Here is a 24127-nt window from a genome sequence, read left to right on the forward strand (position 1 = left end):
CACCCAGGCGCCCCGAGGAGATGACTTCTACTTCTGACCAGTATAGCTGATTAATTGTCTCAGTATTCTTTGCTTGAATAATTAACATACTGAATTACAAAAAGTTAATGGGTTACCAAGATGACATTTTTGGCTCTTCAGAGCTCACAAATGAAGTGAAAGCAGAAATCCCAGGAGTTAAGCAAGGACTCTAACCAGCTTGATACAGAGGGCAAGAAATAAAACCTCGAGACCAGGAAGACTAGGGAGTCTAATAGGAAAACCCTAACGGAAATAATTCCAATAAGAGAACTCCAATAGTGAATTTGACACACATTCATTGGAATAAATCCCAGAAGCAGCATAGCTTAGCAGTGTGATCATGGATTCTGCACCCAAAATCCCAGCTCTCCCACTGACTTTGGGAAAGTCACTTTTCCTCTCCATGCATCAGTTTCTTTCTAATTTTTTTTTTATTTTTTAAAAGATTTTATTTATTTATTTGACAGAGAGAGAGACAGCCAGCGAGAAAGGGAACTCAGCAGGCGGAGTGGGAGAGGAAGAAGCAGGCTCCCAGAAGGGGAGCCTGATGTGGGGCTCGATCCCAGTACGCCAGGATCACACCCTGAGCCGAAGGCAGACGCTTAACGACTGAGCTACCCAGGCGCCCCCATGCATCAGTTTCTAAGTCTGTAAAATGAGGAAACTAATAGTATCTATCTCACAGTGTTGTTCAGAGCATTAAATTAGTTAATATACATAAAGTTCTTAGAATGCCTGGTACATAGCAAGAATTACATAATTGTTAGAAATAAGGTGCTACAATCTCAGTGTAAGCATAAATAAGAAATAATCTACCATGGGGATGGGGGCTGTGAAAAAATTGGCCCTTTTGACATTGGAGTTGGGTAAAGAGGGAAAGGGATATTTCCTGCAAATTCATAACTACAGCTGGTGCTCAGGCAAGTGAGAAGTCTGAATTCATGCTGTCTATGTGTGTGGTCTGAAACACCTCAAGCAGAGAATTTAATTTAAAGTGGGGCTGACTCAAAGGTAACAGATAGAAGGAAATATATATCCTCTCTATGAGAATAGAACTTAACTCAGGCTACAAACTGGAATTTCATGGCCAGAAAAATTACCTTTCAAGAAATAAAGTAATTTTCAGGCAAACAAAAACAATTCATCACTAACAGACTGACACAGAGAATTCTAAAGGATCAGATATGGACATGAGAAAATGATCACTAATGGAAGATCTGAAATGCAGAAAGATATGGTAAGCTTGCCTGCATTTCATTAAGGTTTCAAGAGCAAGTGGGCTGGTGGGTACTGCCATAGGAATCAAATATGAATGTGTCATTTGTCACAGATTCCCAAAATGATATTCAATATTTGTAAAATGTTTTCAGTCCCTTCTATAAAAGATAAATACAGATTCCAAGTATTATGGTTTAATAAAAGATCCCTAGCACTACGGTTTAATAAGACAATCCCAAAAGTAATGATACATTTCATCAGAAAAGTCAATATTTGGAGTTGGTAATTCTATTATAAAATGTTTCGTTGGCATGCAGATGCAATATTGATATAAATAACCTCTCATTTTATACTGTAATACAAAAGTGTTTTTTTAAAAAAGATTTTATTTATTTATTTGACAGAGATAGAGACGGCCAGTGAGAGAGGGAACATAAGCAGGGGGAGTGGGAGAGGAAGAAGCAGGCTCATAGCGGAGGAGCCTGACATGGGGCTCGATCCCATAACACCAGGATCACGCCCTGAGCCGAAGGCAGACGCTTAACCGCTGTGCCACCCAGGCGCCCCACAAAGGTTTTTTTTTAATTTAGTAAGTATAGTGATCTATAGAATGTATAGGGAAAATAAAAAACATTTTAAATCTTCTGTACTTATAAGTTATGAAATATCATTATGATGCTAGATATAATCTTGTGTTTTGTCTACAATTGTACCTTCATAAATATACTTTCCATAAATCAAGTTTCTTCAGTATACTGTAAATACTATATAAATAACAACCATATTACTTAAAAAAAAAGACATGGTGAGCCAAGATATGATAAATACATGGGTAAATGTAAATAAAAACTGATTGATTAAATAATACAGTAATGATAATGTTTAATTTGTGGGGGAAAAAGGAAGAACTAAAATACTGGATTTAAGTGGCATATAAATTTGGGATGTTGTTGCTTAAAGTATTTTATGATCTTCATATTGTTTTGGAAGAGGATAAAGATACTATTTTTAGATAGTTAGATAAGTAGATACTTTAGTTAGATAGGTATTAACTTTAGGATAGCCATCAAAAAATATATAAGCAGGGATGCCTGGGTGGCACAGTTGGTTAAGCATCTGCCTTTGGCTCAGGTCATGATCCCAGGGTCCTGGGATTGAGTCCTGCATTGGGCTCCTTGCTCAGCAGGGAGCCTGCTTCTCCCTCTCCCTCTGCCTGCCACTTCCCCTGCTTGTGCCCTCTCTCTCTCGGGTAAGTAAATAAATAAATAAAATCTTAAAAAAATTAAACAAGCAGAGGGAAAAATGGAAAGGGAAAAGAGTGAGAAATAAAAGGAAGTTATAGGAGAAGTGGGAAACATAGAAATGGATCTGAACACACCAGTAATTACTGTAAGAATTGTTGATTAAACTCTTCTCTTAAAATAATTTTCAGACTAGATAAAATCAAAATACAGCCATGTACTACTTACAAAGACATACCTAAAAACACAAGAATAAATAATGTTAAGTGAAAAAAGCAAGTCAGAAAAAAACTTATAGTATGATTCTACTCAGACAAATTTCAAGAACAGGCAAAACTCAACAATCTTACTTAGGGATCATAAATAAGTGGTAAACTTTAAATAAAAGCAAGGGAATGAGTATTGTGCAATTCAGGACAGTGGTTACCTCTGGGGAGAGAAAAAAGAGTGACATGATGGGACTACACATGGAGCTTCTAAGGCTCTGGGAATGCTCTATTTCTTAAGTGAAAGATAAAAATAAAGGTAGTCTTGTGACAAAATATATAGAAGCAAGAACTCAGCCCTCAGAGCTCCTGACAGCTTGGCCCAGGCAAGCAGGTCAGGAAGCAGAGGTTCTCAGTGAAAGCACTTGCACAGGAAGTGCTGTCTCATCTGGTCTGTTACTTCTGCCATAGCCTCAGGCTGTCTTCACTTTCAAGGACAAACTAGTGATCACTACCCAGGCACACTGGCTGTGTGATGGCCTCCGGTGCTCTCAGGTGAGGTAAAGAAAGCTTGTGAGTCACTGTTCTGGAACATCTGTCCCTTGGCTTTATGCTGTGCTACCTTCTGGAGAATCCGTTAGCTCCCAAATGGTGGTGGAAGGAATGGGCTGGTCTGCCTTCAGTAGATGGTCCAACACTTTCCCTCTTTCCAATGTCTTAAAATAACGTAGGTTTTTATTTTTCTCTTTTACAGTCTTGCAGAGGGTGTTATCATAAGATCACACAATCAAAGGTTCTCTTCTTGACTACTTGACAGACCAACTCTCTCATTTAAGAGATTCTTCATTTTGAGATGTCAGTATTGTGTCATTCACCAAAGGCAGTTTTCTCAAACATTAGTTGTCCTAGAACATTTCTCATACTTCTCACACTCACCTGGCTAACTAATTAAAACATAGATTGTTCAGCTCTACTATTGATTCAGTAGATTAGTGGTTGGACCTGAAAATCTGCCTTTCTTGCAAGCTTGCAGATAATGCTGATTCTGCTGGTTTGTGAATGACAGTTTGAGAACCACTGACCTCAAATGTCTTATCCTCTCAAGGTATTTCTGAAGATCTCTCCTCCCCATTCTCTGACTGAACACCACACAGAGAATCCCTCATCTGGGGAGGACATTTACTGCCTCAGCATCCTCTGCAGAGCTGCCTTCACCTCCTGGTTCTTGAGGCTGTAGATGAGGGGGTTCAGCAAGGATGTGATCACACTGTACTGAATGGAGACCACTCGCTCCAATACTGAGCCTGAGGCGGGGCTGATGTACCTGAATAGAGCTGTCCCATAGAACAAGAGCACCACAGTGAGGTGGGAGGAGCAGGTAGAGAAGGCTTTGGCTTGGCCCTCAGAGGAGCGGATGTTCAGAATGGCAGAAATGATTCTGGAGTAAGAGAAGAGGATAAGGGGAAGTGTCAGCAGTCCCAGGAATGCACTGGACCCTGACAGAAGGAATTTGTTGACAGTGGGGTCAGTACATGATAGAGGGAAGAGTGAGGGAAGCTCACAGCAGAAGTGGGAGATAACGTTGGACCCACAGAAACGTAACTTGTGGATGAAAAGATTATTTACTAGTGAGTTCAGAAACCCCATCACCCATGCTGCACTAGCCATTACCATGCAGAGAGGCCTGTTCATGACCATAGTGTAGAGCAAGGGGTGGCAGACAGCAGCATAGCGGTCATAGGCCATGGCAGAGAGAAGACTGGCTTCAGCACACCCAGAGAGAAGAAAAAAGAAACTCTGGGTGATGCAACCCCATACTGAGATGCTTTTCTTCTGAGATAGGAAGTTCTGGAGCATTTTGGGCATAGTAACTGAAGAGAAGCAGATATCTAGGAAGGACAGGTGTCCAAGGAAAAAATACATGGGGATGTGGAGGTGAGAATCCCCTCTGATCACCAGGATCATCACCAGATTCCCCATCAGGGTCAGGAGGTAAATCCCCAGGAACAGCACAAAGAGCAGAGTCTGGATGTGGCAGTCAGCAGACAGCCCAAGGAGGATGAACTCAGAGAAGAAAGTGAAGTTGTTCATGGCTGTTTATAAATTCCATCCCTAGAAAGAAATCAACTGTATTACAGAATCTGAGTAGTTCCTAGTTATCAGAATATCACTCCCACACCCTAAAACTTTGCAGGAAAAACTCCTTTCAGCTTAAAAATAGAAAAAGTAAACAAGTTGATTATTTCCAGTTGTGACTGCTAGGGTTGAACTGTATCCCTTCCTCTCCAAAAATATGTTGGAAGTCCTAACCCCCAGTACCTCACAATATGACCTTACTTGGAACTAGGATAATTGCAGACGTGGTAAATTAAGATTAGCTCACGGTGGAATAGGGTGGGCTCTTAATCCAATAGGACTGGTGTCCTTATAAGAAAGAGGAGGGCACCATGTGAAAAGAGACACACAAAGGGAAGATAGCCATGTGACAAAACAGGCAGAGATTGGAGTGAGGCAGCTGCAAGCCAAGGAATGCCGATGATTGACAGCCACCACCATAAGCTAGGAAGAGGCAAGGAAGGATTCTTCCATACAAGTTTCAGGGGGAAGTGGCCCTACTGACACTTTGATTTCAGACTAACAGCCTCTAGAACTGTGAGACAATAAATTTCTATTGTTTTAAGCCAGTGTTTTGTACTTTGTTATATCAGCCCTAGGCAACTTATAACAGTAACTTTCAAGGTTTCTGCCCCTTGGCCCTTCCCAACTGATCTCATTAATTCTGTCAGTGAATATAGCAAACATTTTTGGAACCTAAATCAGATTACATCCTTTGACCTTTAAGAGTATACTTATGAAAACAAATAAACAGGATCCTTCAAATGAAACTGTTCAGAAAACAGACATTTAGTTGCAAGTCTTTTTATATTTAAGTTTGGATCATAAAGCCAAAAATTACAGAACTCACCACCTTAATGTAGACAGTCTGAGTTTTGGATAAAGATGTGGAAAAGGGACTTGGAAAATGTTACTAGGGGTTGTATGGGGCTTTCCAAATACTTCAAGATCCTGCAAGGGTGCCCTGCCTCTTCAAGTCCATTCTAGCAAAGCTGGAGAAATGTTTGTGGGAATGGGAGGACATGCCTCAGGAAAGCTTGTTCTGTCCTCAAGCTCAGAAGGTCAGGTTCTCACAGCATCTCAGAGTGGGGAGACGAAGGCCCACAGAGATGAGGTGACTTGCTCTGCATCACAGCTTATCGGCAGAACAGCCAAGAATTAAACAGAACACTCCGCTCTCAGTCCTGTGTTTTTTTTTTTTTCTCTCACTTTCAGGAAGAATTTATTCATAATAGACATTTACTTGACTTTCTGTTTGAGAAAGAAAGCTTTTCATTAAGAAATGGTGTGGCCAGTTGCTGTAGATACTGTTTGGTGCCCCTCGTCGATGCCCTTACTGGGCTGGTACCCGCCGCTACAGCTGCTTTACGTGTTTGTTGCCTACTAAGGGCTCCCAGCTGCCCCTTCTCACACCTCCCCAAACCCCTCCCCCATGGTGTAATGGTTTACACCAGAGACATGAGGCCAAGGCTCAACTCTACCAGAGACCACATTCTGGCTGACTTTCCCCTCTTCACTTTCTTCCTGCAAATTTTTCCTAAAGAGAACCTCCCTAGCGGTGACCCCCCGTCTTCATCAAGCTTCACAGCTTACTACTCTAAGGTCACAATCTTTTTTTTTTTTTCAGTCCTGTGTTCTTTCCACCACAATACAGCCAGCAGGGATGATGTACTTTTTGAGTCATTTAAAGTATGCTTAGAGGACTATATAGTTGGGTCTTAAATACAGCACTGTGCTTAAAATTAAAAAGCTGGACTTGAGAGCTATGTGAACTTGAGCAAGTCACTTAATCCTTCTGAAGGACAATTTTTCACATCTTTAAAATGGAACAATTACATCTGTCTCATGCCATTGACATGAACTCATTTAAAAAGGCTTTTTGGTGGTTGAAGACAAATTTCTGAAGAAATTATTCTGAGGAGCTTTCATGGAAAGGAACTGACTACTAAAAGAAAGGTTAGAAAAAAATGGGTGACCCTTGCCCTTCTTTGGGAATATTTATGGTTAGTGGCATTGCCTTTTCAGATCAAGAAAACTTCTCATTCCCAGTCCTGACAATCATAGCCAAAGCATTATTGGGGGAAATCTTCCTCTAAAACCTTCTAAGACACTGAACTTCCAGTCTGTCCTCTCTGCCGATTACTCTTATTTGGAGACAAGGAATATAACTTAATGATGTCTTGCTATCCCTAAAGCCATAAGATCTTGGCACTCTTAGTGAAAGTCAGGTAAGAGGGGATGAAAAGGACTCTTCGTTTCCTTTACTCCTGCCATTGCATACATTTGAGAGAATGCTCTCTAATTTTCCATCTGAATGCCCTCCCAACAGCTCCTCCATGCCAAAAAAAGGCCTGCTTTAGTGTCAGGGACCAGGGACATGAACGGAGGACACAGGTCCCGTATGGACAGAAGTGCACACAGATCAACATCTCATAAGGTTCTACACCCCGCGGGGAATAAATTGGTCCATTTATTCACTTTAGGTGACATATTTCTTTTATGCTTGATTTTACTTCTTTTTCAATACCATGAGGGATCTGGGTCAGAACAGGATTCCTCCCAGTTATGCAAACCTATGAAAATTGGAACTTTTTCACCCCTATTGCTGAGCTAGATTATTCTAAATCTGGCTCCTATTTGGGGTTCTGAGCCAGGTTGCCTACTCACTTGTACAGCTGGGCAAGTGGGATGAGAGAGTGCTCCAGCTAGGCCTTGGGCAAAGTCAATTTTATAAACTGACATTTTCTAGGATCAGACCCTGTGGGGTCAGTTCTAGCTAACACCTAAAGGGCTGGCATTCTCTGCAATGGAACTTTCTGGGCCTTGCTAAAAGCCACTAGTTCTTGTCAGTCTTCCTGTAGTAACCTACCTGAGTCCTGAGAAAAGCTCCTGACCAGTTTGTAGGAATCTTATATTTCTCCAGCCCTATTCTCTTTGGCTATCTCTTTGCCAAGATAACCCTGGGAGAGGAGCACGAGGAAAGACCCCAGGGAACATGCTCACTGCCCACGGGGCAGTATCAGAGTCATTTGAGATCTCGTGCTGACTTTGAAAGGCTGGCTGTAATTTGGAAGTAGGGGTACAGAAACATTTCCAGGAAGAGCACAATACATGATGAAGAATCTGAAAAATAAAGCTGAGTTTAGGGTTTCCAAACCTCAGCTATATGAGTATGTGCATAGAGAGGCATGAATGTGCCTGCTAGCACGTGCACATGCACACACACACACACACGCACACACGCGCACACACACCTACATAGTCATATAAAGTCCCTTTTCTCTTTTGGATTTACTCCAAGCTCTATTGTCTTCAGATGTGTTATGTTTTTTCCATCACATTCTCCTCACATGGCCTTGCAAGAGCAATTAGGGCTATGAGGCAGAAACTCTTTAATTTTCTTTTTTCCCACTCACAAATTTATTTCTCTGCCCTTTCTTTAGTAGAGGTATCTGCCTTGAATCCAAGACTAACACCTGTATAAGTACTTTAACTCCCGTTTCATCCTGAGCCTCTGGGTTTTTCTCCTTCAACTATGCCAATTATCTCATCAGTTTCTTTCTTTCTTTCTCTTTCTTTCTTTCTCTTTCTTTCTTTCTTTCTTTCTTTCTTTCTCTTTCCTTTCTTCTTTCTTTCTTTCTTTTCTTCTTTCTTTCTTTCTTTCTTGAAGATTTTATTTATTTATTTGAGATAGAGAGAGACAGTACACGCAAACAGGGGGAGGACTAGAGGGAGAGGGACAAACAGACTCCACACTGAGCTCAGAGCCTGACGTGGGGCTTGATCCCAGGACCCTGAGATCATGACCTGAGCCAAAATCAAGAGTTGGATGCTCAACCAACTGAGTCACCCTCACCCTATCATCAGTTTCTTTCTGTTACTCATTTGTACTAAGAATATAAACATATTAAAATATGTCTCATATTTAAAAGTATCCAGTTGACCTCATTTTTCACGGGGGGTGAACTGATTTTACATCACATTACTCTACTTCTCCCACAGCCACTTTTACTGAAAGTCTAACTTCACTATATTACCTGCCAAGCTTTTTTACTTTTCATTCCACAACATTCTGGATTCTGTATCCACCATTCCTTTTCTTTCATGTTGCTAGTGACTTCTACAACCAATATGAATTTTCTACTGATATTGGGATGTAAGAAACATTACATTTCAGGCCTCATTTTCTAGGGTTTACTGGACATGTCATCTCTGGACTCTGCATAGTTAAGAAAAAGTTGGGGAGAGGAAGTGATGATTCTTTTTGAGCCATCAAGAAAATAGCCCTTTATCCAGGCCTAACTTTAGAATGAGTCTGGAATTCTTCCTCAATAGGATAAGATCAGGAGGAGTAGTGGTTTCCATTAGTGATGGATACCTTTCTCATAAGCTGTAGGACACCAGTTGATAATGAATGACTACAAGTACTTACATTGCATGTATGTAGCATAAAAATATAAATATCAATTCACTTTGTTTAGGGATATCAGGCTTAGAAGTATTATATACAGCATTGCTATTCACTTATTTGTTTATTAATATATAAACTACATTATCACAAAAATAAATTTGATATGACTACATAGAATTTAGTATTGCTTGATTAAAAAGTATAAGTATTTGAAGGGAGTGACTGAGGGACACCTGGGTGGCTCAGAAAGTTAAGTGTCTACTTTTGGCTTAGGTCATAATCTCCAGGTCCAGGGATGATGATGATGGTGGTGGTGGTGATTAGGATGATTTTAGAGAGAGAGCAAGCAAGCAGAGGGAGGGGCAGAGGGACAAAGAATCTCAAGCAGACTATGTGCTGAGTATGGAGCCAGATGTGGGACCCTGAGATCATGACCTGAGCTGAAATCAAGAGTTGGACACTTAACCAACTGAGCCACCCAGGCAACCCCCCTATTTTTATGTACATGATCATGTCATCTGCAAATGAAAATAGTTTTAATTCCTCCTTTCCTTTCTGGATTCCTTTTATTCCTTATTCTTGCCTAGCAGCCCCAGCCAAACCCTCCAGGACAATGTTGAATAAATGTGGCAAGAATGGACATTCTTGTCTTGTTTTTTATTTCAGGGGCAAAGAATTTAATCTTTCACCATTAAGTTTAATGTTAAGTAAGTGTTTGCCCTAGAGTCTGCAGTTTTCTTGTGATGTCTTTGTCTGGTTTTGGTATAAAGGTAATACTGGCCTAATAGAATCAGATGGGAAGTGTTCCCTCTTGTTCAGCTTCTTAGAAGAGTTTGTGAAGAATTAGTATTAATTCTTGTGCAGACTGGGTTAGCCCCACTTTTAAAGTGTGACCTTTTTATGGACTCTTAAATTCTCAAGTGTTCAATGTGGTTTTTCTACTTGGGATGTTCATTACTTAAGTATCTCTCAGCCACGTGGAATCTCCTAGAGTTGTTCGCACAGCTTCCTGCAGTAGTGGCGTTTACTTAGCCTAGTTCAATTTCATTTAGTGATTCATGCACAGCATAATATTACACGAAGTCTCATGGGGATCTGTATTCAAATTTCTGGAATTCTTTATCTATGTATCTCTTCTGCCCAACAAATCCCTCTCTTTGCTCTTCTTGAACTCAATCTATGTCTTCTAAACTCAGCAATGCTGCCATTTTCTGCTTGTTTTTTCCTCTCCTGTAGCATGGTCTAAAAAGTGCCTCCAGTGAGAAAGGTAGGACTCACCTTATCTGTTTCCTGTCTCTCAGGATTCAAAGTCCTGAGCCATCTGTTTTCCAGTAAGGGCAAACAGGATCTTTTTTTCCAGATATTTTGTTCATTTTTCTAGTTATTTATGGGTAGAAGGACAAAGCTGACATTATTTACTCCATATGGCTAGACATGGAAATCTCATCAAATGGTTTTGAATGTCTCCTATGTGCTAGATATTGTTTTAGATGGATAAAATACAGATAAAGTCTCAGGTCTCAAGGTGCTTACATTTAATTGGGGAGGACAGAATGAAAATACAAACATACATAAATATTGTTAGTTGGTGATACATGGTAGAATGGGGAGGAGGGTAGAATATTTAATATAGGGTAGTCAGGAAATAATTCTGTGAGGAGAATACTCTTGAGGAAGACCTACATAAAGAGAAGGAAAAAGCCATGTGACTATACAGAGAAAAATGTGTCAGTAAAGGAAACAGCAAGTGCAAAACTCTTGGGTGGGGAGAAGTCGGGAGTCTTTGAGAAACAGTAAGAAGACCAGTGTAATTGGAGTATAGTAAAAGAGGGAGAAATGAGGGAAATCAGGTCACCAATCCACAAAAGCCAAATTTGGTCAGCCTTGTAGATCAAGGAAATTTGGACTTTAAATGTGGTAGGAAGGTATAGATTTTTCTTTTTTACCTCTTTAGGGGAATGATATAATCTGTTTTATGATTTTTTTCTAAAAAGTTGATCAGTCTGATTTATTTGTTGCTTTAAGGAACAGTGATGGAAGCAGTGAGTCTAGTTAGAAGCTATTGCCTTATTATTAGCTGGGCTAATATTCAGCCAGTATTCATGACAAACAACAAAGCCATAATCCATTTTTATCTGTTGGGAATCCATTTTAGTTGTTCTCTATTCTTGCCTTACCAGTTATTAAATATTTTGGGTACTGCCCTAAGTCCAGGTGGGAGAAAATGATGCCTTGAACTAGGTGGTAGAGGTGGAGGTGATGAGATGTGTCCAGACTCAGGATATATTTGAAGACAGAACAAAAGGGATTTGTTTCTGTGTTGAACATATGCTGGGAGAACGAGAAAAAAAGGAATCAAAAGATGACTCTCAGGTTTTGGATAAACTATGGTGCCATTAACTTAAATAATGAGTTCAATTTGAACATGTTATGTTTGAGATACCTGTTAGACATCCAAGAGATATCAAGTAGGTAAATAAATATATGAGTTTAGAACTTTTCAGGAGAAGCTCAGGCTGGAGATACATATTTGGGATTCACAGGAGCAGAAACAATATTTAAAGTTAGGGATTAGATGCGATAACCCGTGGAAGAGGGTACACAGAACTGGGAAGATATCTTGGGAGAATATAGAATTGTCTATTGGTATTGTTAGATAGATAAGTCTGTTTCTTAGATGTAAAGTTGTTAATGAATTTATAGTTTGGGAATCTTAAGATTATAGATGATAGTTTAAAACTGAGGAGTAGATGAGAATACTCTTCACATTTCCTCCCTATCCTTACATAAGTCAGAGCAATCATTCAAAATTTATGTTTCGGATCCTCTTTACTAACTCTAGTTGCAAACCTGCTATTGAAAAGCCATCCAAAGAGTTTATTTGGTTCTTGACATTATTTTAACTCACTGTCTTTCCTTTGTTCCTCATTCATTTCTGTATCTAGCCTGCCTCCCTGAACTGAACAAGGATCAGAGTTGTGATTGTTTGCTTGGATGGGGCAGAGACATTCCAGATGGATTTAGTGTAAGAAAAGCACACAAAAAACTAGAAGAAAAATTTTGGACACAGATGGTAAAGGACATTGTAAGCTTAAAAACAGGGAAAATTACACAGAAGGAAAAAGAAATATGGCTACATAACACAGTTAAAAAAATTTTTTAATAGAATTAAAATAGCAAACTTTGAAAAAGTTTGCAACAACTTATAGCAAAACATTAATATCCTTATTATATACATAATTCAAGTAAAAAATAATACTATGAATGCAGTAACAAACATAAAAAGGGTATGCTAATGATGAGGAAATACCAATGTTTAACAAATATTTGAGAAATGTTAAATATTATTTATGATGAAAAATAAATGCAAATATATAAAAGAAATAGCATTTTATGCCTATAAAATTGATAAAGATTAAAATATAATTTAAAAATGGTTCTCAGGCCTGGCAAGTAAACATTGTCTGACCTCTAATATTCTGTTGGCTTGACCGTAAATTAATGCAAATATTTATGCAAGCATATGGGCAATGTAAGTCAAGTTCATAAAATACTTATAGCACAAAGATAGGAGTGGACATTCAAGTGAGAAGATGAGGGGTTACAGTTTGAGTGTAAGCCATGCTTTCATCAACACAATTCATACATATAGTGTATATATGGGAGGCAAGTGGGGAAGTCCACCACGGATCTTATTCCACTATGGATCCATAAGGGTCTGCAGTAAGAATCGAAAATAAAGGAACAGGTGGCAAGCACACATATAAGTATGTACCAGTAACTGTCTCAGTCTTCTAAGGGAGGGGAGATTGAGTATAGATTGGCCTGTGGATCCATCTCTCAAAGATGCAGCTGAGGAAGGGAATGGTTGCATAGTGTAGATGATAGACTGTTTACATCAGTTTATGTGACTTTATTTATATTCTTTATTAGGGTTTGGTCTGGGTAAGGATGCCCTTCCTGTTATGTCCATAAACTATATCTCAATATGTCCACTTTGGAAAGTTTCTCTTAAGAATATTTAAAAAGTTGGGGTGGGGGAGCATAATGATGTTATTATTACTATTCCTTTATTTAAAGAGTCATTAAGTCACGTTAATTCTATTCCTACCGTATCTCAAATTTAGATCACTTATGGAGAACTATGCTCTACATGAGGTACCTGGTTTACTACATACATTCTTTCTAAACACCCTTTTCCTTGACAAAATCAGATGAAATCAATTTTAGAATAACTGATGCAAGTGGTAATTATTATCGATACAAAACCATTATCCATAATATACTTCATTTTAAAGTATATTTTTTTCTGAAAAAAATGATTCTTATATATTTACATTTCTAAAAATTATAAAATATTTCTCTTGTTCATCCACTATACATTTCCCCTAATTATAGAATTTATTATAGATGTAAGATTAAAAGTTAATAATAAAAATATAAAACAAACAAACAATATTTGTTATTTTGATTTGTAAGAAGTTAGGAAAATGCCAAAGAAAGAAAATCTTAGTTTTGGTTAATTCTTATAAGGGTAGAAATACAATGATTCATATTAAATATTTTATTAAAGAGGTCATATGAGTCAGCCTACACTTTGGGTTGTGAGCTCCCCATTCCATAAGTCTTTTGTGACAAGAAATTAATTTGTTTGAATATATGTCAAAGAAACAATGGGCAGTGGACTCAGAAGGGGTTTGGCTGAGTGAGACCATCAGATACTGAGTGAATTAATTGGCTTGATATCCTCAGGGTTGAGTGAAAACATCATTTTGAGACAGCATAGACATTCACCAGTTTGAGTTCCAACAAGGTCTCTATTCTAGTTGCTGAACAGCTTGATCTCATCCCAGATATTAGTCACCACCAGCAAACCTGAAAAAATATATATTTTTTCTTTTGAATGGGCTAGGGCAGTTCCCCACCAATCTGTATCTTTGCTTTCTGGCAACTAGGCATATCAAGTTTTTAGTTTACTTCACGTTAGGTTGATGAAACAAACTTCATTCAGTACCATCTTTAATTAGTAACTAGTTTCCACTTGAAGTACATTTCACACTCCTATCTTTAAAAACAAACAAACAAACCACTTTGAGCTTTATAATTCCAAAACTTTGACAAAACAAACAGATTTGGACCTAGTCTGTCTACACTACTCCATCCCAGTACTTATTTCTGTCTTCACTTAATTTTCTTGCTAAATACACAAAAATAAGCAATCACACACTTAAACTTCTATTACCAAGACCCAAGAGGTTATTTCCATCAAATGGAAAATTTTTGAAGTGATCAAGTTAGCCATTATTAATATATTTCATCATCCATTTTCTCAATGTCTTCAAACCAAAGACAACATGAATCTTCCATATATAGAGAGACACAGTTATTGCTTCAACATTTTATTCAGAGCTGCTTTCACCTCCTTGTTCTTGAGGCTGTAGATGAGGGGGTTCAGCAAGGATGTGATCATGCTGTACTGAATGGAGACCACTTGTTCCAACTTGGGGCCTGAGAGGGGGGGTCATGTACCTGAATAAAGCTGTGCCATAGTACAAAAGCACCACAGTGAGGTGGGAAGAACAGGTAGAGAAGGCTTTGCCTTGACCCCCAGAAGAACGGATGACTAGGATGGCAGAGATGATTCTAGAATAAGAGAAGAGGATCAGGGGAAGTGTCACAAATCCCAACAATGCACATGACCCAGCAAGAAGGGCCTCATTGGCAGAAGGGTCACTGCAGGACAGAGGGAAGAGTGAAGGAAGCTCACAACAAAAATGATGGATGACATTGGGGCCACAGAAATGTAAGTTGTAGATGAAAAGATTGTTTGGTAAGGAGTTTAGGAGCCCCACTGCCCATGCTGCAATTACCATCCCAACACAGAGAGTCTTATTCATAACCACACTATGGAGGAGAGGGTGGCAAATGGCCGCATAGCGATCATAGGCCATGGCGGACAGCAGGCAGGCCTCTGTGCTCCCAGAGAATATGAGAAAGAAACTCTGGGTCACACAGCCCCATGTAGAGATGGTTTTCCTTTGAGTTAATAAATTTTGCAGCATCTTGGGTATGGTTACTGAAGAAAGGCAGAGATCTAGAAATGACAGGTGACCTAGGAAGAAGTACATTGGGGTTTTAAGGTGAGAATCATTTCTGATCACCAGGATCATCATCAGGTTTCCCATCAGGGTCAAGAGGTAAATCATCAGGAACACTGCAAAAAGCATGGTCTGGATCTGAGGATTTCTGGACAATCCTATGAGAACAAACTCGGTAATGATGGTGAGATTTTTCATGATTAAAGATACTGGCCCTAGAAAGAAACATAATGCAGTTGAGTCATCTCAGATGAATAAGACTCTGTCTTCTATTTTTTAAAAATGTGTCTTTCAGCTTAAAGGTATAATAAAAAACAATGAGGTCAAGAAGTTTCCCTCTGGGTCACACTTATCACCCCCATTATTACTTCACTATTCATGGCATGCAGCATTCCAAAGTGCCTCCTGTATAATTGCTTCTTTGAATTTTAATACCCATTTATTCAGGACATATTTAATAAGTATCCAAGCTCTGGGCACTGTACCAGATCCTGAAGATACAAAGTTGCTTGAGACATGATTCCTGCCCTCAGAGGGCTTAAAATTTAACAGACGCAGACAGACGTGTAAAGAAGCAAAATAAAGGCTGTAATACGTAATGCATAGGATACAGTAATGGCATAAATATGAATCAATTATCTCTGGATGACCTGGTAAACGAAGATGGGGTAAGGCTTAAGCCTCTTTTTGTTTGTTTCTTTGTTTTTCAGCCACAAACATTCAAGTATTTAATAATAACCCCCCCCCCCATTTTTTGGGAGAAATGTGGGGAGACAAGGAGACAGAGGCCATCTTTAGTGAAAAAAACAGGAAACTTCATTGAACATTCTATTACATGCTGAGCTGTTTTCAATCATTCGAGTGGTGACAAGCTGGTGGAAAGATGATTTAAAAAACCACAATCTTTACCATGAATCTGCTCACATCCTGGGTAATGGTTATGGGGGGAAGAAAACCCCATGAATTCCTCACTGTTTAAATAAGGAATATGCCCCACCGAGCTGAGCTATCATGGGAAGTGTGGGTTGCTGTGAAGTCACACAGGCACTTGGGAGTCTATGTTGGTGGTCCATGAAGTCTTTCTGGGTGAGGTGCCTTTTAGTTATTTATTTACTGCTCTGAAATAACTTTATTTTTTAAATTGAAATTCAATTAACCAACATATACTACATCATTAGTTTTAGAGGTAGTGTTCAATGAGTCATCAGTTGTGTATAATACCCACTGCTCATCACATCATGTGCCATCCTTAATGCCCATCACCCATTTACCCCAACCCCCCACTGACCTCCCCTTTTGAAACCGTCAGTTTTTTTCCCAGAGTCAAGAGTCTCTCATGGTTTGTCTCCCTTTCTGATTATTTCCCATTCAGTTTTCCCTCCCTTCCCCTATGTTCCTTTGTGCTATTTCTTATATTCCACATGTGAGTGAAACCATAATATAATTGTCTTTCTCTGATTGACTTATTTCACTTAGCATAATACCCTCCAGTTCGATCCACGTCGATGTAAATGGTAGGTATTCATCCTTTCTGTTGGCTGAGTAATATTCCATTGTATATATGAACCACATCTTCTTTATCCATTCATCTGTTGAAGGACATCTCGGCTCCTTCCACAGTTTGGCTATTGTGCACATCGCTGTTATGAGCATTGGGGTGCAGGTGCCCCTTTGGGTCATTACATTTGTACCCAATAGTGCAGTTGCTGGGCCGTAGGGTAGCTTGATTTTTAATTTCTTGAGGAACCTCCATTCTGTTTTTCAGAGTGGCTGTACCAGCTTGTATTCCCACCAACAGTGTAAGAGAGTTCCCCTTTCTCTGCATCCTCGCCAACATCTGTCATTTCCTGACTTGTTAATCTTAGCCAATCTGACTGATGTGAGGTGGTATCTCATTGTGGTTTTGATTTGTATTTCCCTGATGACAAGTGATGTGGAGCGTTTTTTCATGTTCTGATGGCCATTTGGATGTCTTCTTTGAAGAAATGTCTGTTTGTATCTTCTGCCCACTTCTTGACTGGATTATTTGTTTTTTGGGTGTGGAGTTTGATAAGTTCTTTATAGACCTTAGATATTAGCCCTTTATCTGATAAGACATTTGCAAATATCTTCTGCCATTCCATAGGTTGCCTTTTAGTTTTGTTGATTGTTTCCTTTGCTGTGCAGAAGCTTTTAACTTGATGAAGTCCCAATAGTTCATTTTTGCTTTTGTTTCCCTTGCCTTTGGAGATGTGTCTAGCAAGAAGTTGCTGTGGCAGAGGTCAAAAAGGTTGCTGCCTATGTTCTCCTCTAGGATTTTGATGAATTCCTGTCTCATATTGAGGTGTTTCATCCATTTTGAGTTTATCTTTGTGTATGGTGTATGAAAATGGCCCAGTTTCATTCTTCTATATGTGGCTGTCCAATTTTCCCAGCACCATTTGTTGAAGAGACTGTCCTTTATCCATTGGATGTTCCTTCCTGCTTTGTTGAAGATTAGTTGACCATAAAGTTGAGGGTCCATTTCTGGGTTCTCTATTCTGTTCCATTGATGAATGTGTCTGTTTTTGTGCCAGTGCTGTACTCTCTGGATGATTACAGCTTTGTAATATAGTTTGAAGTCTGGCATTGTGATGCCACCAGCTCTGGTTTTCTTTCTCAACATTCCTCTGGCTATTTGGGGTCTTTTGTGGTTCCATACAAATTTTAGGATTATTTGTTCCAGCTCTGCAAAAAATGTATATGGTATTTTTTATAGGAATTGCGCTGAGTGTGTAGATGGCTCTGGGTAGCACAGACATTTTAACAATATTTATTCTTCCAATCCATGAACACAGAATATTTTGCCATTTCTTTGTGTCTTCCTCAATTTCTTTCATAAGTGTTCTATAGTTTTCAGAGTACAGATCCTTTACCTCTTTTGTTAGATTTATTCCTATGTATCTTACGGTTTTTGGTGCAATTATAAATGAGATCAATTCCTTAATTTCTCTTTCTTCTCTCTCATTGTTAGTGTATAGAAATGTAACTTATTTCTGTTTATTAATTTTATATCCTGCCACTTTGCTGAATTCCTGTCTGAGATCTAGCAATTTTGGAGTAGAGTCTTTTGGGTTTTCCACATAAAGTATTATGTCATCTGCGGAGAGCTAGAGTTTGACTTCTTTGCCAATTTGATTGTCTTTTATTTCTTTTTGTTAACTGATTGCTGAGGCTAGGACTTCTAGTACTATGTTAGAACAATAGTGGTGAGAGTAGGCATCCCTGTCATGTTCCTGCCTTAGGGAAAGAGCTCTCAGTTTTTCCCCATTGAGAATGATATTCATTGTGGGCATTTTGTAGATTGCTTTTATGATACTGTGGTATGTTCCCTCTATCCCTACACTTTGAAGAGTTTTAATCAAGAAAGGATGCTGTATTTTGTCAAATTTTTTTCCTGAATCAATTGAGAGGATTTTGGTTCTTGTCTTTTCTTTTATTAATGTGATCTATCACGTTGATTGATTTGTGAATGTTGAACCACCCTTGTATCCAGGAATAAATCCACTTGGTCAATCATGAATGAAAGGGGAGAGATCACAACCAACACCAAGAAAATACAGACAATTTTAAGAACATATTATGAGCAACTATATGCCAACAAATTAGGCAACCTGGAAGAAATGAAGCATTCCTGGAAACTTATAAACTACCAAAACTGAAACACAACGAAATAGAAAATCTGAACAGACCCATAACCAGCAAGAAAATTGACACAGTAATCAAAAACCTCCCAAAAAACAAGAGTCTGGGGCCAGATGGCTTCCCAGGGGAATTCTACCAAACATTTAAAGAAGAAATAAAACCTATTCTACTGAAGCTGTTTCAAAAAATAGAAATGGAAGGAAAACTTCCAAACTTGTTCTATGAGGCCAGCATTACCTTAATCCCAAAACCAGACTAAGACCCCAACAAAAAGGAGGATTACAGACCAATATCCCTGATGAACATGGATGCCAAAATACTCACCAAGATACTAGCCAATTGGATCCAATAGTACATTAAAAGCCTGTTTTGACTGATATTTACTCCACTAAGTAGACAAAGTGGAAGACAGTGTTCTAGGCAAAGGAAATGGTATGATCAAATATAGGGAGGCATGAAATAATAGTGCCTCTTTGAAGAGCTTCATCAGCTCAGAATGGGTGGGTGCAGGGTGATACACAGGGACATGTGGTGCTAAGTGTGAAGGTCATGTGATCAAATTGGTAGTTTAGAAACATTCACCCCATGAACATGTGGAAGATGAGATGGAGGCAACGAAGCATATAGTTACGGCAATGAGTTCATTCGTTTAGTAGATACTTACTGAGTACCTACTATGTGCCAGGCACAGTTCTAGACTCAGAGTGTGCCATTGAACACAACAGACAAAATTTTTTGTCTTCTCAGAGCTTACATTCTAGTTTGGAAATTCAGAAAATAAATAATAGACATAATAAATAAGTATAATGTATTAGAAGGTACTATGTGCTATATAAAATAATAGATTCTGGAAAAGGGAGATTGTTAATGTGGGGGTAGAGGTTTGCAATTTAAATAGTGTGGTCAGAAGAGGAGTAACTGAGACAGTGTCACTGGTGAGCCTAGTCAGAGCTGGTGAGGGGTTAACAGAGGCTGCAGCAGTGAAGGCAGAGTAGAGGAGGCAGATTTAAGAGATATCGTTGAGATGAATTCTAAAGGATGTCATCACCAATTTGATGTTTAGGGTGAAAGGAAGTAAATAAAAAAATGATTCTCCAGTTTCTGCCTTTGGTGACTGAGTGGTCCCATTAACTGAAATAGGTGACCCAGGGAAAGGAGAGTGCTTGAAGCAAAGATAATAAACACAGTTTTGAGTATGTTGTTTGATAAGCCTTGTGAGATAGTGAGGGGGTGTTCAGGAGGCACTAGGAGGTAGTGGCCTGAAGTTTAGAAAAGATATTTGGGCTGAATATATGAGTCAGAGTCATCAACAAACTTACCCAGAGTGAGCCCATTCGTAAGAGAAGATTCTCTAGGATGGAGTTCCGTATAACAGAAAAATTCAGTGGGAAAGAGGGAAAGAGAAACTCACAAAAGATCTTGTACTCATTCAGCATGGTCAGTCACGGACCCATGCCTTTCTGATTTGAAGAACACACTGGAGGCCACAGAGCCCAATCTTCACTGTTTATAGGTGAGGAGACTGAGGCCTGATGAGGCAAAGTGACCTATAACTCCTGCCACCAACTCCATTACTCACCAATCCATCCATCATCCCTGTTCCTCTTTCTCTGCCTATCCTGTTAAAAACCCTCAAGTCTCATCTCAAGGGTCATTTCCTCAGGGAAGCCCTTTCTCTCCATCCTGCCATTGTAATTTTCTTTTGTTACATTTGTTTCTCCTTTATTATGCTTACTATAATTGTGGGGCTTGAACTCACTACCCTGAGATCAAGTCCTAAACTGAGATCAAGAGTTGGATGCCAAGCAACTGAGCCACCCAGGCACCCCAAAATAAAAAAAAAAATTTACAGTATGTAAGAGAGGTCTTCCCAACATTCTTCAACCTGTCCCCATACCATAGTCAATCTTTGTCTTATCACCCTGCTCTGTCTTCAAAACACTTATGAGCACCTGTTATTTTTAAATATATTTGTTATCAACTTTCTCTTCCACTGGAATGTAAACTCAAAGATTTTTCCTGTTTTGCTCATTACTATATCCCTAGCACTTAGAAGAATGCCTAGCATATAGAAAGGACTCAGTATGTATTTGATGAATGAATTTGTTTCACGTCTGTCTGTGTTTTGAGAAGTTCCATAAGGACATGGACCATGTCAGGTTTTTTACCTTTATATCCTCAGAGCTTAGCACAATGCTTAGAACTTAGTAGGTACTTAGTTAAAGTCTGTAGAATCAATGCATGAAAACATCACAAAGCTAGCTTTTTCAAACTATTCAACTTTTAACGTATCACATATGGGAGGTCAGAAAAACATTTTTGATTATTGAATAAGTAAAAGAATAAATGTAATAAATGAATGTGTGAGTCATAGGCAATCCTGTTAGTGAGACATACGACCCTGGGCAATAAGATGTCATATTACACTCTAATGCCCATGGCCCTGTTCTAAGGAGACGACCAGTGTGAGGTCCCTGTGACTCTCTTGGATGGATGGCGATGAGGCTGTACAAAGAATCAGAAGAACTTGACATGAGTCTCAGCTACTGATCAGGCATTGTGGCTTTAGGCAAGTAGGCAAATCTGAATCTCTATTTTCTCATTAGAGTTATCTCTGTAGGTCTACATGGCAACAGATAAAAATGAATTATTTTAGGATTTAAAGTCTGGTTTCTGGAGAGGAGGGAAGATGGCAGCAAAGTAGGAGGACCCTAGGCTCATCTTGTCCCATGAACACAAGATAACTATCAAATCATCCTAAATACCCCAGAAGTCAACCTGAAGGCTGACAGAACAAATTCCACAACTAAAGGGAGAGAAGAGGCCACATAGAGAAAGGTACAAAGTGTGGAGACGTGGTTTGGAGGAGAAAGGGATCGTGGGGACTGTGGAGGGGAGAGAGCCATGGTCACAGAGAAGGTTGAGAGAGATTGGAGCACAAAAGGGAGTGCACGAAGAGAACATTTCCCCAAAGCCATTGGGTGGAAAATGAGAGGGACTGAATTTTGTGGGTTCTTGCAACCAATGGAGCTTAAAGCTCAGAGTTTTAAAGGTCAGTGGACTTGGCTGCGATAGAGCCTGGAGAGCACTGTGCCACTCCTGGAGAGAAGGCAGGCAAACAACCTGGGGGCAGATGGCATGGAAACAGTGATCTGTAGAATGCAAGGGACACAGGGGTGGGTGATTATTCACTCTTCTTGACACACATCCCTGAGAGGCAGCATTCACAGGGATGACTCTCTGGGAACAAAGGAGCTAGCTGGTGCCGCTTTCCTCCCCTGCCCCTCAGTATAAACACAGACCTGCAGGAAGCAGTGCAGTGCCAGCATTGGCTACCTAACTTGCTTACACTAAGCCCCACTCCCCTGCATTCTGGCAGGACTGACTTTCTCAGTCAAGCTTGCTTCCATCCCAGTGTGGCATACCCCTCCCCAAGAAGACCAGCGCAAACCCCTGCCCACACCCTGTCTCCCCACCAGAGAGTTCTTCAGGGCCTCAATTCTGGTGGAAGTGGTGTCAGGCCTCACTTCACAAGCAGACCAGAGCACACGTAGTTAAAACTCACCACATCCAGGTCAGGGACCAAATACTGCCCACAACAGGCAAGGAGAGCCTCTTCAGATGACTGGCCTGAAGGGTAGAGCAGCCAAAGCACAACAGCAGAGCATATGCAGCACACACCACAGACACTTCCTGAACTGCCAGGCTCAGGGCAATACATGGTCTCTTCTTTATAAGGCCATTACTTTCAGGAGTAGAAGACATAGCTTTTCTAATATAGAGAAGAAGGCAGAGACTTAGACAAAATGCCAAGACAGAGGAATTGATCACAAATGAAAGAACAAGGCCATAGCCAGAGATCTAAGCAAAACAGATATAAGTAACATGCCTAATGGAGAACTTAAAGCAACAATCATAAGGATACTCACTGGGCTTGAGAAAAGAATAGAAGACATTGGTGAGATCCTTACAACAGAGATAAAAGAGTTGAAAGAGAATCAATCTGAGATGAAGAATACAATAAACAGGATTGGAAGCAGGCTTGATGCAATGAACAGGAGGCTGGAAGAAGTACAGGAACAAATTATCTAGAAGACAAAATAACAGAAATAGTAAAGATGAAAAAAAGAGAAAAAGAATTACACAACACAAGAAGACTTAGGGAACTCAGTGACTCAACAAACATAATAACATTCATATTATAGGAGTCCCAGAAAAAAAAGTAGAGAGAAGAAAAGGGGGAAGAATATTTATTTGAAGAAATAATAGCTGAAAACTTCCCTGTTCTGGGGAAAGAAACAGACAACCAGATCCAGGAGACACAGAAACTCCCATCAAAATCAACAAAAGCAGGACAACACCAAGACATATTGTAATTGAATTTGCAAAATATAGTGATAAAGAAAAAAGCTTAACAGTAGCAAGACAAAAGAAGTCCTGAACTTACAAGGGAAGACCCATAAGGCTAGCTGGAGATCTTTCCACAGAAACTTGACAAGCAAGAAGAAAGTGGCATGATATATTCAATGTGCTGAATGACAAAAATCTGCAGCCAAGAATACGCTACACAGCAAGGCTGGCATTCAGAATAGAAGGAGAGATAAAGAGTTTCCCAGAAAAACAAAAACTAAAGGAATTTGTGACCACTAAGTCAGTCCTGCAAGAAATATTAAAGGGGATGCTTTGGGTGCAAAGGAGAATCAAAAGTGACAAAAGACAAGAAAAAAATCAGAGAAATCTCCAGAAACAATGACAAAACAAATAATAAGATGGCATGAAATACATATCTGTCAATAATTACTTTGAATGTAGGGGTGACCGGGTGGCTCAGTCGGTTAAGCAACTTCCTTTGGCTCAGGTCATGATCCCAGTGTCCTGGGATCAAGTCCTACATTGGGCTCCTTGCTCAGTGGGAAGCCTGCTTCTCCTTCTGCCTGCTCCCCTGCTTGTACTCTCTCTCTCCCTCTCTCTCTCTCTGCCAAATAAATAAATAAATAAATAAATAAATAAATAAATAAAATCTTTAAAAAATTACTTTGAATGTAAATGGACTAAGTGCTTCAAACAAAAGACACAGAGTGTCAGAATGGATAAAAAAGGAAAACCCATCTATATGCTGCCTACAAGAGACTCATTTTAGACCAAAAGACACCT

General features: G+C 39.5%; 2 protein-coding genes across 2 annotated transcripts; both read right to left on the minus strand.

The window, feature by feature from the left end:
* Positions 1 to 3865: 3865 nt before the first annotated feature.
* On the minus strand, positions 3866 to 4777 carry LOC100480289 (olfactory receptor 8S1-like). Its single transcript, XM_002929991.2, has one exon. It carries the CDS (start codon positions 4775 to 4777, stop codon positions 3866 to 3868), a length of 912 nt encoding a protein of 303 aa, XP_002930037.1.
* Positions 4778 to 14595: 9818 nt separating this feature from the next.
* Positions 14596 to 15508, minus strand: LOC100480540 (olfactory receptor 8S1-like). Its single transcript, XM_034644781.1, is given in 2 exon segments — positions 14596 to 14724; positions 14726 to 15508. Coding segments are annotated over 2 exon segments (912 nt in total).
* Positions 15509 to 24127: the final 8619 nt, after the last annotated feature.

The sequence above is a fragment of the Ailuropoda melanoleuca genome, chromosome 16 (genome assembly GCF_002007445.2).
Source record: "Ailuropoda melanoleuca isolate Jingjing chromosome 16, ASM200744v2, whole genome shotgun sequence".
Taxonomy (NCBI): Eukaryota; Metazoa; Chordata; class Mammalia; order Carnivora; family Ursidae; genus Ailuropoda; species Ailuropoda melanoleuca.

Bases quoted from the DNA above. Each gene is read 5' to 3' on its own strand.
- LOC100480289 (XM_002929991.2), bottom strand. From the start codon at position 4,777: ATGAACAACTTCACTTTCTTCTCTGAGTTCATCCTCCTTGGGCTGTCT.